Raw genomic sequence first — 12,699 nt, 5'->3', positions numbered from 1 at the left:
TAGGTGGACAGCCATGTCTTGGTATGTTTGCAGCTGTCTTTAATTTAGGATGATGGACTGAACAAAGCTCCACCCCACTTTTCAACAATTGTGTTGTGATAGAGCTACTTTGTTGCTCAATGACATAAAATCCCACATTTACAGTAGTAACATGACCAAATGTTCAAGTTCCAGGGCTATGAGTACTTTTTCTAGGCACTGTCAATCTTTGCATTGACATAAATCTTGTTTTTATACTTGAGACTGGGGATGTAAAATATCTTTAAAATATGCACAAAATAATACTGCAAGGTACAGTTAGGAAATATAATATTTGTTTTCTAAATTGATGTTTTGCATGCTATTAACATATCCAGCCTGTTGGATGGAGCCTCACAGCAGTCGATGCCCACAGTATTTTGCCTAAGACACTAAAGGTCAGAGAGTGGTGGAAGCATCGTGATGACAGAAGAGAAGAGGAGAAGTGAGGAAACAAGGATTTATGGCAACACTGAAGCATCTGTTCCTCTCAGAGGAATGATGCATGGTGCCTATTAGAAAGCCTAAATCATTTTCACAAAAATAAAACACTGCTCACCTATCACACTTTTATTGTCTGCTTGCATCGATCTGTTGGTGATGTCTAAACACGATGATGGCAGTTTCAGATATATTTAGAAACATTGCTGCCAATCAAAGTCGCCTGAGCTGCAGTGGTGCACACAGGGGTCATTTTAGGAACATGAAGTTCAGAATTTTAAAGAGATGAATCCTACTTCTAATATGCTTTTTCAATCAAATCATGTTAGTTTTTAGAAATCTTGATTTCATTTTTAGCTCTTACATAAAGGCCAGTAGCTTAAATCTGTTTCCTATTACTCTGTCAGCAGGCTGATCTGGTTGCTGCTGTGGTGGCACCATGATGTTGTTCAACTCCATCATAAGCAGCTGCAGCTGTGGTAGCTTCGGATCTCTAAAAGATCTGCTAGGAGTTTAGGTGCCTCCAAGATCAGAACCTGGCAGTAGTTGGTAATAGCCTGTTTTTTTACTCACTAGGACAAATATTTCAACATTATAAAGTAAAGTAAGTTAATTTTATTTATCTTTTACAGAGAGAAAGTCTAAAGGGCTCCATATAAAGCAGCTTCAGATCATAACAGTGGAGAATGACCTGAAGAATAAGGTTTTATCTGGGTTTTACGACACTACAGTGCCAGTCAGGGGTTTACATAAACTAATAACAGGCCTGTGATTGTGCATTTGATGAGTTCTTTTTCCAGGGTGGACTGATAAGACAAGATACTATTTCTATGATTTTTTAGAAACAAGAACTGGGTGATTAAGTTTGAGTTTTAATGTAGATGTTTTCTGATTGACAGAGCTTCACAATTATACATACACCCACACCAGTCGTTGGATGAAGGGTCTTCAGCAAGTCACAAAGAGGCAACATACTATTTGTAGCATCAATAAGCTTCTGGCATAATTCTGGCTGGATATTTGACCACTCTTCATATCTGAATTGGTTCATTTGAATTGGTTGGTTTCCTGACACAGTCGGTGTTTTAGGCACCATACATTTTCAGTAGAGTGGAAGTTGTGGCCATTCAGGAAGCATAATGGTAGCCTGTTTTAACCACTGCAAAAACAGTTTTGATGTGAGTTTAATATCATTGTGCAGTCCCAACCAAACAGTCTTTTTGCAATGTTTTATGATCAGAATACATGAAGAGCTGTTTGGTCACACTGACATAAAGAAACATTATTTATGGGGTCAAGATGAGGCTCTCACACCTAAGAACAATGTATCAACATGTATTAAGTATGGTAGTGGCAGTATTATAGTGACAACTGATTTCACTCTCTGTGTTAATGGTGCATTGCACTGAGAGGGCAGTATAATTCGGACCGAGAATTACCTGCAAATTCATCAAGTTCCCCACAAAACATCAGCTAGACATTTAGAACGTGGACACTTCTGAAATTGCCTAAACATCAGCTCCATTTAAAATGTATGGATTATGCTTAAAAGCTGGATCCATGCCAGGAAAACATCCAATTAAAAAAAGTTCTACTGTTTCTGTTAATACCAGTGGTCAAATACTCAACCAGATTTATGCTAGGAGCTTGTTATGTCTTCAAAAAGTATTTGACTTCTCTGCAACCTGCTAAGTATCAGTTACCAAAATAATAGTAGTATGCATATGCACTCACTGGGCACTTTATTAGGTACACCTGTCCAACTGCTTGTTAATGCAAATTTCTAATCAGCCAATCACATGGCAGCAACTCAATGCATTTAGGCATGTCGACATGGTTAAGATGATCTGCTGCAGTTCAAACCGAGCATCAAAATGGGGAAGAAAGGTGATTTAAATGACTTTGAACGTGGCATGGTTGTTGGTGCCAGACTGGCTGGTCTGAGTATTTCAGAAACTACTGATCTACTGGGATTTTCACGCACTACCATCTCTAGGGTTTACAGAGAATGGTCCGAAAAAGAGAAAATATCCAGTGAGCGACAGTTCTGTGGGCACAAATGCCTTGTTGATGCCAGAGGTCAGAGGAGAATGGCCAGACTGGTTTGAGTTGAGAGAAAGGCAACGGTAACTCAAATAACCACTCGTTACAACCAAGGCATACAGAAGAGCATCTCTGAACGTAACTTGAGGCGGATGGGCTACAGCAGTAGAATACAACACTGGGTGCCACTCCTGTCAGCTAAGAACAGGAAACTGAGGCTACAATTCGCACAGGCTCACCAAACTTGGACAATAGAAGATTGGAAAAACGTTGCCTGGTCTGATGAGTCTTGATTTCTGCTGCAACATTCAGATGGTAGGGTCAGAAATTGGCGTCAACAACATCAAAGCATGGATCCATCCTGCCTTGTTTCAATGGTTCAGGCTGCTGGAGGTGGTGTAATGGTGTGGGGGATATTTTCTTGGCACACTTTGGGCCCCTTAGTACCAATTTAGTATCGTGTCAACGCCACAGCCTACCTGAGTATTGTTGCTGATCATGTCCATCCCTTTATGACCACAGTGTACCCATCTTCTGATGGTTACTTCCAGCAGGATAACTCGCCATGTCATAAAGCAAGAATCATCTCAGACTGGTTTCTTGAAAATGACAATGAGTTCACTGGACTCAAATGGCCTCCACAGTCACCAGATCTCAATCCAATAGAGCACCTTTGGGATGTGGTGGAACGGGAGATTCGCATCATGGATGTGCAGCCGACAAATCTGCAGCATCTGTGTGGTGCTTTCATGTCAATATGGACCAAACTCTCTGAGGAATGTTTCAGTACCTTGTAGAATCTATGCCAGGAAGGATTAAGGCAGTTCTGAAGGCAAAAGGGGGTCCAACCCGGTACTAGCAAGGTGTACCTAATGAAGTGGCTGGTGAGTGTATGTCTCCCTACATGTATCACTTAGACTGGAGAATATCCCTGATACATTCAAACGAAAGGAGGCACCAAATCCTTTGTCTTTAAATACATTGTAGTTTGTTGTATTATCGGTCCACCTTTTCTGACCAGCACTGTACATTAAATATGAAGAATTTCATTTGTGTATTCTACTCATTATAGTAAATAAAGCACAAGTTTAAAAAAAAACAGGAAATACTGTAGTTAGACATGAGTAAACAGACATCTTTGTGAGTGTGTGAGAGTCTGTACCATCCAAAGCACCACATTTATGAAGAGGACTGTGGGCACCCCACCAAATGGAAGGCCCTGGAGGACGCTGTTGCGAGAGTGAGAGCGGAAGCATTGCTCTGCCGTGCTGTTTTCCTCTCCCGACTGTTGCATGAACCTTAAGAAATCCAGATTGACGTGCCACAGCGCCACAGGGGGCGCACTGGTCTCAGAAAGGTCTGACGGCTCCATCAGCAGTGGACCATATCTGACACAGAAGACAGACAAAAGACAGACAGGTAGACATAATACAAGTAAGAATATGAGTATATTCTTTTTGTCTTTACAGTTAAAAACATAGGTGATGAAGTGGCACTATAAGAAGTGTATGTATGCACATTTATATTGCAGGGGAATCTTTAGCAACAATCTCAGAGTAGTGAGGGTCAGTAACGTCTACAGATTACAAAAATAAAGCATAGCTTATTTACCTACAAACATGTTAATGGCTGTATTTCTGTCAATCATTCACACAAAATATAACCACAAAACTGCATAACAGACATTTTTATGCAATAGAATAGACAGTGAAAGAGCATGTTTGCTAATAAGTGGTGAAAGTGTGAATTATCTTGTTGATCTTTTTAATTATCAAGTGCCACTTTGTCTAAGTGCAGTTAGTACCAGAGCAATAGGCATAATGGTCTGTTAGCTTCTACTGAACTGTGTTGTTCATAGTGTTGTTCATAAGTTCATAGTGCTTCTCCATCCTATCACAATGAGCTTATACTATTAAACTACTTTACAAATACGAATTGACAAATATATTTGTGAAAAGATGGTAGAGACATATGCCAATAAATGTCCAGGTGTAATTTCAGTGAATACAAATGTACTTCACATTTTTTGGTTTTCCATTTGCAAACCACCTGTTTCCTCCCACTTTACAAGTATGTGTTAGCCTGTGCTGGTCTATCACATGAATCCCAATAAAAGTTCTTAATTTAACATCAGTGATTCCTTAAAAGTAAATCAACTATTGTGACAAATAGAGATTTCCCCTCAAGGCTCTCCTGAGATATAACATTCAACAAACAGCATAATCTAGAAACCATACCATGCCATACCAGTCTCTGTTACAGCTTGAAAACATACTCAATGTTTAAACAGATTGGTAAAGACTGTGCATTTGTCAGAGTCTGCAGAGCATGCGTAGGTCTCTGCTGTGACCACAGAAGTGAGGTCTGAACCATCTGTCCTCCAGCAGCGCATGCTAATCTCACTTTCAGTCATTACAGCACCGACTCACAGCTGCCTGGCTTGTGTACCTTCCTTAGTGAATAAACAGAGGAAATGGAGCAGCAACACAATGCAGACAAAGCTCTGCATCAATACAGCAAATTTACATGACATCTGTTAGATCGGATCAGATTTCAGGATGAAAATATAGGTTGCTCTTTCTAGTAAATGCTAAAACTATCTCAGTCCTCACAGGCCAGTTGTCAGAAGAGCTGCAATTTAACAGTTTGTGGCTGAAGATCTTCAAGCTGGCCCACATTACTGAACCAACTCACGGTGTGATTTATCACTGAACCAATGACGTCACTTCCTAAGAGCCTTCGCTATAGTTTTATGAAGCAATTACGACTAGGCATCTGTTGTGCAACTGACAACCCAGCAGCAACGTTAATGTAGGAGGAGGGTTCATCAGAAGCAGAGAACAGAAATACAACACAGCAAAGAGTAAGCAGCTTCTTCTGCACCACTGTCAGCTACTTCACAGTTGCTACTGAGAAATGTGATAGCTTACAGTCGATATTCAGATACTAATCCTCCTGGTGGAGATGACAGGAAAGAGATTCCCAGTGGGTGGATTTGAAGGCAAATCTAAAACATATAAACACAGTCTGGTAGGCTGTGCAGTCTTTACACATAAACATTCTGCACAATGGTAAATCTCCACCTTTTATACATATATAATGGGGTTAGGATCGGAATGCATTTGGGGGTTGGGACTGCTTTATTCTGCGGTGGCTCTGGTTGGCGGGCTAGTTTGGACCATGTAGAACCCTCTTTTGTACATGGCCCCCTCTCCAGATGAGGATGGGAGTTGTTTGGGACTGGGGTCGGGGCAGGGGGTTGGGGTCCGGGCCGGGGTCGCTCAGGTTCAGGCACCAGCCCAGCCTAGCCCCGCCCAGGTTCAGGAGCTGGGGCGGTCTGCCTGGACCCTCCTCCCCCACGGACCCACCTCCTGGGTTCCTGGTTGCCCCTATGGGCTATCGGCACCTGGACCTGGGAGTGTAAAGTATGTATGGGGAATGTGAGTGCGTGTACGACGTCCGTTGTTTTTTGTCTTTACTTTGGGTGTGTGGGTCTGAGTGTTTTTATGTGTACGCATGAGGGGGAGAATGTGTGATTGTGACTGTGTGCGCCTGTTTTTTGTGTCAGGTGGAATCTTGGACTGCTCCCTCTCCTGACCCCTCCCCCCCCGGACCCCTGGGCTCTGTCGTGATATGTCCTGCGGTCTTGGGTCTCTGGTTCCATGGCTGGATCTGCTCTGGCATAGATGGCTGCCAGTGGGGCGTGTGCTCGTCGCTGCAGCTCCCTGGGGCTACTGCACTGTGGCTGCTGGGTGGTTCCCCCGGGACTCTCCCCTGCTCTTCTCTGGGGGAGTTGCAGTAGCCGGCGATGGTTCCCCTGGGGTTCCTGTGCCATGGGGGGCCTTTGGATTTCTAAGGCTCGGATCTCCTCCGTATCCGTCCCAGGTCCAGGGGGGCAGGTCTGTGGCTCCTCACACTCACTATTGCATATTTTTATGGAGAAACCTTGTATACACAAGTGCGCTCACATTCAGACCCACAGGTGTTTAGATTCAGGTGTTAACAGATACACAAATGTTCTATATTGAGCCGCATTTACCACTAAAAACATCTTGCATTCATAAGTACCGTGCACTTTTTGGTAAAAAGGCTGTTAATATGAATGTTTCTGCAGGTGTAGAAGCAAGCAGGGTGTTATCTTATATTCTCTTCATCGTTCTTTCTTTCCTTCATTCTATTCTCCTTCTCTCCCCTTTTCCTTTTTGCCCCACCTCTCTGTCTTTCGTGCTTCTTATTTTTTTCCTTTTCGTTTCTGTCTCCGTATCCGTAACAATTGAAATAATCCCAAAGCAGTTTCTAATAAAGTTTCTTTCATATATGTCAAGCAGAGCATTAAAGCGTTAGCTGTAAAGCTCCACTTGTGAAAGTAAATCTGTTGGGCTCAGACAACGATTCTGAGCGCTACTCTGCTGGATAGGACATGGTTAAAAAATGTAGAAATCCTACAAGATAAACAAAAATTTCTCCTGGATGTATGCGGTAGACCAAACAGGAAGTTTGATCGCCCTGTGTTAATGTACCACGTGTTTGTTCGCCAAATACAGGGTACATTAAGAAGGTTAATTTAAATACAGATAGCAACTGAGGCTGTAATTTTGGAAAGTATAGAACAAGTTTTGTATTGACACCGTATTAAACCCGTTTTCATAGCTTTTATTTGAGCCTTATCTTTATAAACATCAGCTTCAGAGTTATCAAGAATTATTCTCATATTCAAATGTTCCTGATGAACAGAAGGAAGCAAACACAAGAGAGAAGCTGTGTGAACAGTGACATGAAGTGACAGCAGCTAAATCAAACAGAAATCATGACTCGCTGAGGAGGATAAACATAACTGCGTAGCTGTAAACTGGAAACACACTTAGACTTAAAAGAGTCATCCATCTTAAGACTGAGCAGTTCCTCTGCCCCTGCTGATACTTACTTTGTTCTCTGCTGTCTGTGATGTAAACTGACGACTCCTTTATTCCCCACCTTAAGGGACAGACAGGATGATGAGGGATACAGGCCAATGCAACATCTGGGCAAATGCTACGGCATGACTCAGCAGTTCCATGCTGAGATACTATTCCCATCTCATCCCCTCATGTATGAACACTCCAGCAAGCTCATGCTGATCCCAAGGTATCAGTTTCTCCCCCAGCTTTTCCAACTCTGCAAATGTGGTGTCTTTCTAATCCTTTCCCTCTGCTAGTCTCCCTCCTCCTTCGTATCGGGCTTCCAAAGCTAGCGCAGTAGATTGACAAACTGATGTTCAGCTGGTGAAGCAGCATTGTGGCCAGCTCTTTTAGGAGGAGTGAAATCCCTCATCAGTGCTCAGTTCAGACAATGATCACAGATGTTGAGGTGAGTGTGGGAGCTGACAGCTGGTGAAGAAATACAACTAAGTGACTTAGAAAAACAGAAAAGAGGCGAACTGGAAGAAAAGCCAACTCAGGTCAGCTAATCTGTTTACTCCAGCAGAAGAAAACAGCTGAGGTTTCCCTATGTGTACAAATGTGTGTAGGTCGGCACTACTCACATTGTGAAATCTAAATCTCCTTATTGAGTCACTGAATGGGGACCTGTCCTCTTCATTTAGTCTCTATTAAATGAAGGATGAGAATTTATGTAGAAATCATGCTTTTGTCTTTGAGTTAGAGAGACGATATCATGCCAGAGGGGGATTCAGACAAAATAAATAGAATGTCAGCCAGAGGATCAATAACTTGCAATAAACTCTAATTGAAACCAGATATCCATCAGTTTCCCCAACAACAGTTTAATGACATTTATCATTGGTTGTTTTAAAGAAACATAATAAGTTATTTCACCAGCTAAACATTTAACTCTAGAAAAAGAATTATTAGCAAGAAACACAACAAAAGCAAATGTTAATTTTAGCAATGAAGCTAGCTCTCAATGACAAAGCAAACAGTCATTTAGCTGTATGTCTGCAGCATTAGCAGCTACAGGGCCTAGCCTGACAATTCATACCTCCTTGAACTTGTTCAGGGTTTTTTTTGTAATAGACTAGCACAAAGTAGTGCACAGTAGCTACATCTGAAAAACGGGGCATGTATTTACATTCGAATCAAGCCACGTCAGATTAGATAGAGCAGGGATGTCAAACTCCAGTCCTTGGGGGCCGGAGTCCAGCAACTTTTAGATGTGTCTCTGCTTCAACACATGAATAAAATACTTCGGTCAGGTGTGCCTAAGTCCAGTCCTCAAGAGCTAATATCTTGCAACTTTTACAGTTTTGCAATAAAGAAATAAAGACTTAAAACAATAACTAGGTACTTGAAACTGCCCGTCTAAAATAAAATAGCTGTTTTCACTATGATGTAATTGATGTAATTAAAACTCTCATTGGTTATCTAATTTTAGATTTAGTGTTTAAAAATGGTTTGAATTGAAGTTCCCAACTCGATGACAGTCTGATGACTATCATAAAGCATTTGGTTGACAGCGCCTGTAAAGCTTTCATTCCTTTGTCAAATTTTCAATTGGATAAAGAAGCATTGCCTGTCTGAGGGGAATGGGGGAGCGATGGCTCCACGGTCTCAGAGGAACGAGCCATAAATAAAACGTTTGCCTCTGTTCTATGAACCTCTGCAACTAATCAACTTCTCATCTCTGTGAGAAAAAAAGGCCAACCTCAAGTATGCTTCACCGCCATGGTAAAAAATTTGAATCATGGTTTCAAGGATGCGCCGACTACAGCCTTGTTAAACAGGCTGCTTTCTCTTAAAACCCTTTTTGTTATTGGAAGTCGAAAACTGTTTGCTCAGCATGATTCTGCAAAACCAGCACAGGAACTGGTTAACGTTTCACTTGATATTTGCATTAATTCCTGCAAAATGTGTTTAATTTTTGCCAAAAAGTGCTCTGCCTATAAATTACTGTCATTTTTTTAATGAGCCCTACATGAAATATGTTAAGACAGTGCACCTTTTAACCCCACATGTGCAGCATGTTAGGACATACAGTAGAAATGTGCCACTATTTTATACAATAACCTTGTAAATGTTATGATAAAGGTAAATGCCATTTTAAATTGCTCCTTGTATGAATACTTAAAGACAACATTTCATGCCCCTTTTTTACATTCCAGGTTCAGTAAGAAGTTGAGTTTTGGGTCTGCAATCATACATTAAATAAATATTTTTCTGAAATGGAATAATTAAGCACAAGCCTTGAGTGCACAAGTTTGAAGTTTTTCTAGTCTTTCATTAATCCAAACAAGGTCAAAATCATGCAAACAGGCTCAAATATATTCATACACCCCACTAATATTTGATTAGATGTCACGTAGCAAGTTGAAGAGAAAACAAACGTTTTTTGTAGGCCTTAAACAAGATCTTAACTCTCGCTGGAAAATTGACCACTCTCCTTATCAGAAATTCTAGGGTTAATTTAAATTGGTTGGTTTTCTGACATAGAGCTGCCTTTTATCATACTATTCTTCATGCTTCATCGTTTCATCCACATTGTGCAAAGCATCGCTACCACTGGGAGTGAAATAGAGCCTCATCATAATTATGCCATCACCATGCTGGGCAGCTGTTACACTATTTCTGGGTTTTAAGGCTTCACCTTGACTCCTCCAAACATTCTTCTTTTCACTGTGATCAAACAGCTCAGTTTTCATATGTCTGGCTATAAAATGTTTCACCAAAAAGCCTTTGGCTTGTCAGTGTTTAGCTGCGAATTTTGTGTCGACTTTGAAAGTGATTATTTTGTTACAGGGACTTCTCTCCTGGTCAGCCGCCTCTAAATCCACGTTCATGTTAACCTTACTTTACTGTAGACAGTGACACTGGTTCTAAAGCAGCATCCAGTTTATCAAAAGCTTCATCCCTGATGGTTTCTGGGTTGTTCTTTGGACATTCTGACCCACTAGGTAACAGTTTGGGTCACATGATTGAAACTTGGACACAGTTGGATTTTCCAACAGAACAATCATCTCAAACTCACAAAATGCTTACATTGAGCTTCTGGAATGGTCCTGACCTCAACCCTATTGTATTTTATGGACAATGCTTAAAGTTAAGTCTGTGCCAAAAAAACAACTAGAGCCGAACTGATTCATTGAATAATTCGAGTAAGTCAATGACTAAAATTCCTCGAGTGTGTGTACTGCAAAACTGAATTAGCATTCCGTAATAGCAAGTCCTCAATGCTGCAACACCTGAACAAGAAACATCCGCTGCAGCAGTGGACCCACCTTCCCTTTCTTCAGGTCGACCCCCCAATGCGTCAATTCGCAAATGAAGTTTCACGTTTATTATCAACTTATGTTTCGAAAGCACACCAGAAAGATGTTGTTTACTGACGGTACATTTCATGCATGGGGAGACTGAAAGTGAGGTTTGGTGTATAAATGGAGTGTTTATTATGCTTGAATTTAAATATGCTGTTTACCTTTTTGAAAGGGAATGTGTACATTTTTTTTTCCATCTCTGTTTTTGCACTGAAAAAATAAAGAGTTAAACTTGGTACTTCAGTACAATGCAAGGGTTTTATTTTATTTGGATGGCATTATGCTTTTTGTTGTAAAAAATCTCTTTAAAAATCCAGAATGCACTATGCAAGTGACACTTAATGCACTTGTTTGTTTGTGACCATTTTAACTACAGAGGTGGCTAGCACTAACTGTATTGATAAGTCAACCAGAAAGACCTGAGCTTCTGATATGGTACCCTAACCCTAGCTACTGGTAAGGTATAGGGTTGTTTAAATAAGGTTGGAATTTTCACTGCTTAAGACATTTATTCTGTATCAAAGAGATCTGAAAAATAATCAGAGGGAGAGAAAAAGAAAAAAGTTTATGGAATAACCATGTCAGAGATTAAATTTGGAACATTTGAGAAGGGAGCATGAAAATCACTTTAAAGTAACACCAAATTAACCTTGAGGATGCATACACTTTTTTTTTTATAAAGTATGATCTTTCCAAACAATACTTTAACTAAGAAAATGTTCATTATTATTTGTGTTTCCCCATCATTCTGAAGCCCCTGGTGTGTAAATGTGTGAAAAAAGACTTGGAACTGTGGTATAAAAAATATCTAACCCTCTTATAGGTGATTCATCTTCAATAACAGCACTTGTATTCATGACAGAAAAGAGGTGAATTCTTATTCAGTTTTATTTCTTTATTTCAGAACTTGTTTTTTTCTGCCAACACACTAAAGAGCTGCACCATTCAATTCTGTTTTTCTGCCCTAATGTGGTTGAACAGAAGACTTAATTTGATCATAGTAATTTCAAATAATAAAAAAGTGTGATGAAAATATCACAAACAACTGTTGCTTGATTTCTAGTTTTAACATAAAAACAGGTCAAGCTAAGGGGCCTGCTAATATCAAATGCTAAAAATTAATTCTGCTAAGCATTTATGTTGGAATAAACAAAGGTTGAATAAAAAGACCAAGTCTTTGCAGGGTTTATAAAACAGATGTTTTCCTCTGGCGTTTGCACTAAAAATTAAAGTACATCCCTTGTGACCCCTTGTAAAGATGTGTATAAATCAGCCTTCATCTCTTATTTCAGCAGTATATTCTCACATGGAAGTTTTTAGTAAAACCCAGCCTTTAATTTAGGACCAGAAGAAGTGGGGGATGGAATTATATACCTGCTGGAATAGGCTGTACAGGGCCTATTCCTCACTGGACAGACCTGATACTATGGTCTGCATCCTTTTCTTTGACTTTTAATCTGCCTTCAATACCATCCAACCTGTTAAGGGACAAACTGAAAAAAATGGATGTGGATGCGTCACCCATAACCTGGATCACTAATTATCTGACAGGAAGACCACAGTAAAGTGGCAGAGCTGTGTGTCAGATTGCCTGATATGCAGTGTTGGGGCAACCAAGGGAACAGTGCCGTCTCCTTTCTTGTTCTCCAACAACACTGCAGACTTTAAGTATTGGTCCAGGTTATGTCATCTGCAAAGGTACTCAGATGATACAGCTTTAGTGGGATGCGTAGAGAGGGGACGGGAGGACGAGTATAGGAAACTGGTGGACAACTTTGTGAGGTGGTGTAGGGAGAACCAATTACAGCTAAATGTAGATAAGACCAAGGAAATAGTGGTCAGTTTTAGCCACACCAAGACATTGCTGCTGGCAATCTCCATCGCATGGGTGGATGTGGAGCAAGCCACATCATACAAGTATCTCAGTGTTACCCTTGACTTTAAGCTGCAGT

The 12,699-nt window shown here is 40.6% G+C and overlaps 1 protein-coding gene across 2 annotated transcripts in view; it reads right to left on the bottom strand.

The window, feature by feature from the left end:
* tmem63c (transmembrane protein 63C) overlaps positions 1–12,699 on the bottom strand; it is a 46,544-nt gene that overhangs the window by 26,568 nt on the left and 7,277 nt on the right. Inside the window, exons 1-2 of one of the 2 annotated variants that reach the window (XM_047346082.1) lie at positions 7,427–7,565; positions 3,665–3,890 (exon numbers count right to left, since the gene is read on the bottom strand). In XM_047346082.1, coding sequence (XP_047202038.1) covers positions 3,665–3,874 — 210 coding nt within the window. In that variant the 5' untranslated portion in view covers positions 3,875–3,890; positions 7,427–7,565. Of the gene's footprint in view, positions 1–3,664; positions 3,891–7,426; positions 7,566–12,699 lie in introns of those variants that run through there. The other variant, XM_047346083.1, reaches the window with a different exon arrangement.

The sequence above is a fragment of the Girardinichthys multiradiatus genome, chromosome 19, assembly GCF_021462225.1.
Source record: "Girardinichthys multiradiatus isolate DD_20200921_A chromosome 19, DD_fGirMul_XY1, whole genome shotgun sequence".
Classification (NCBI taxonomy): Eukaryota; Metazoa; Chordata; class Actinopteri; order Cyprinodontiformes; family Goodeidae; genus Girardinichthys; species Girardinichthys multiradiatus.
Note: the sequence above shows the minus strand (reverse complement) of the source record. Positions and strands in the feature narration are given on the sequence as shown.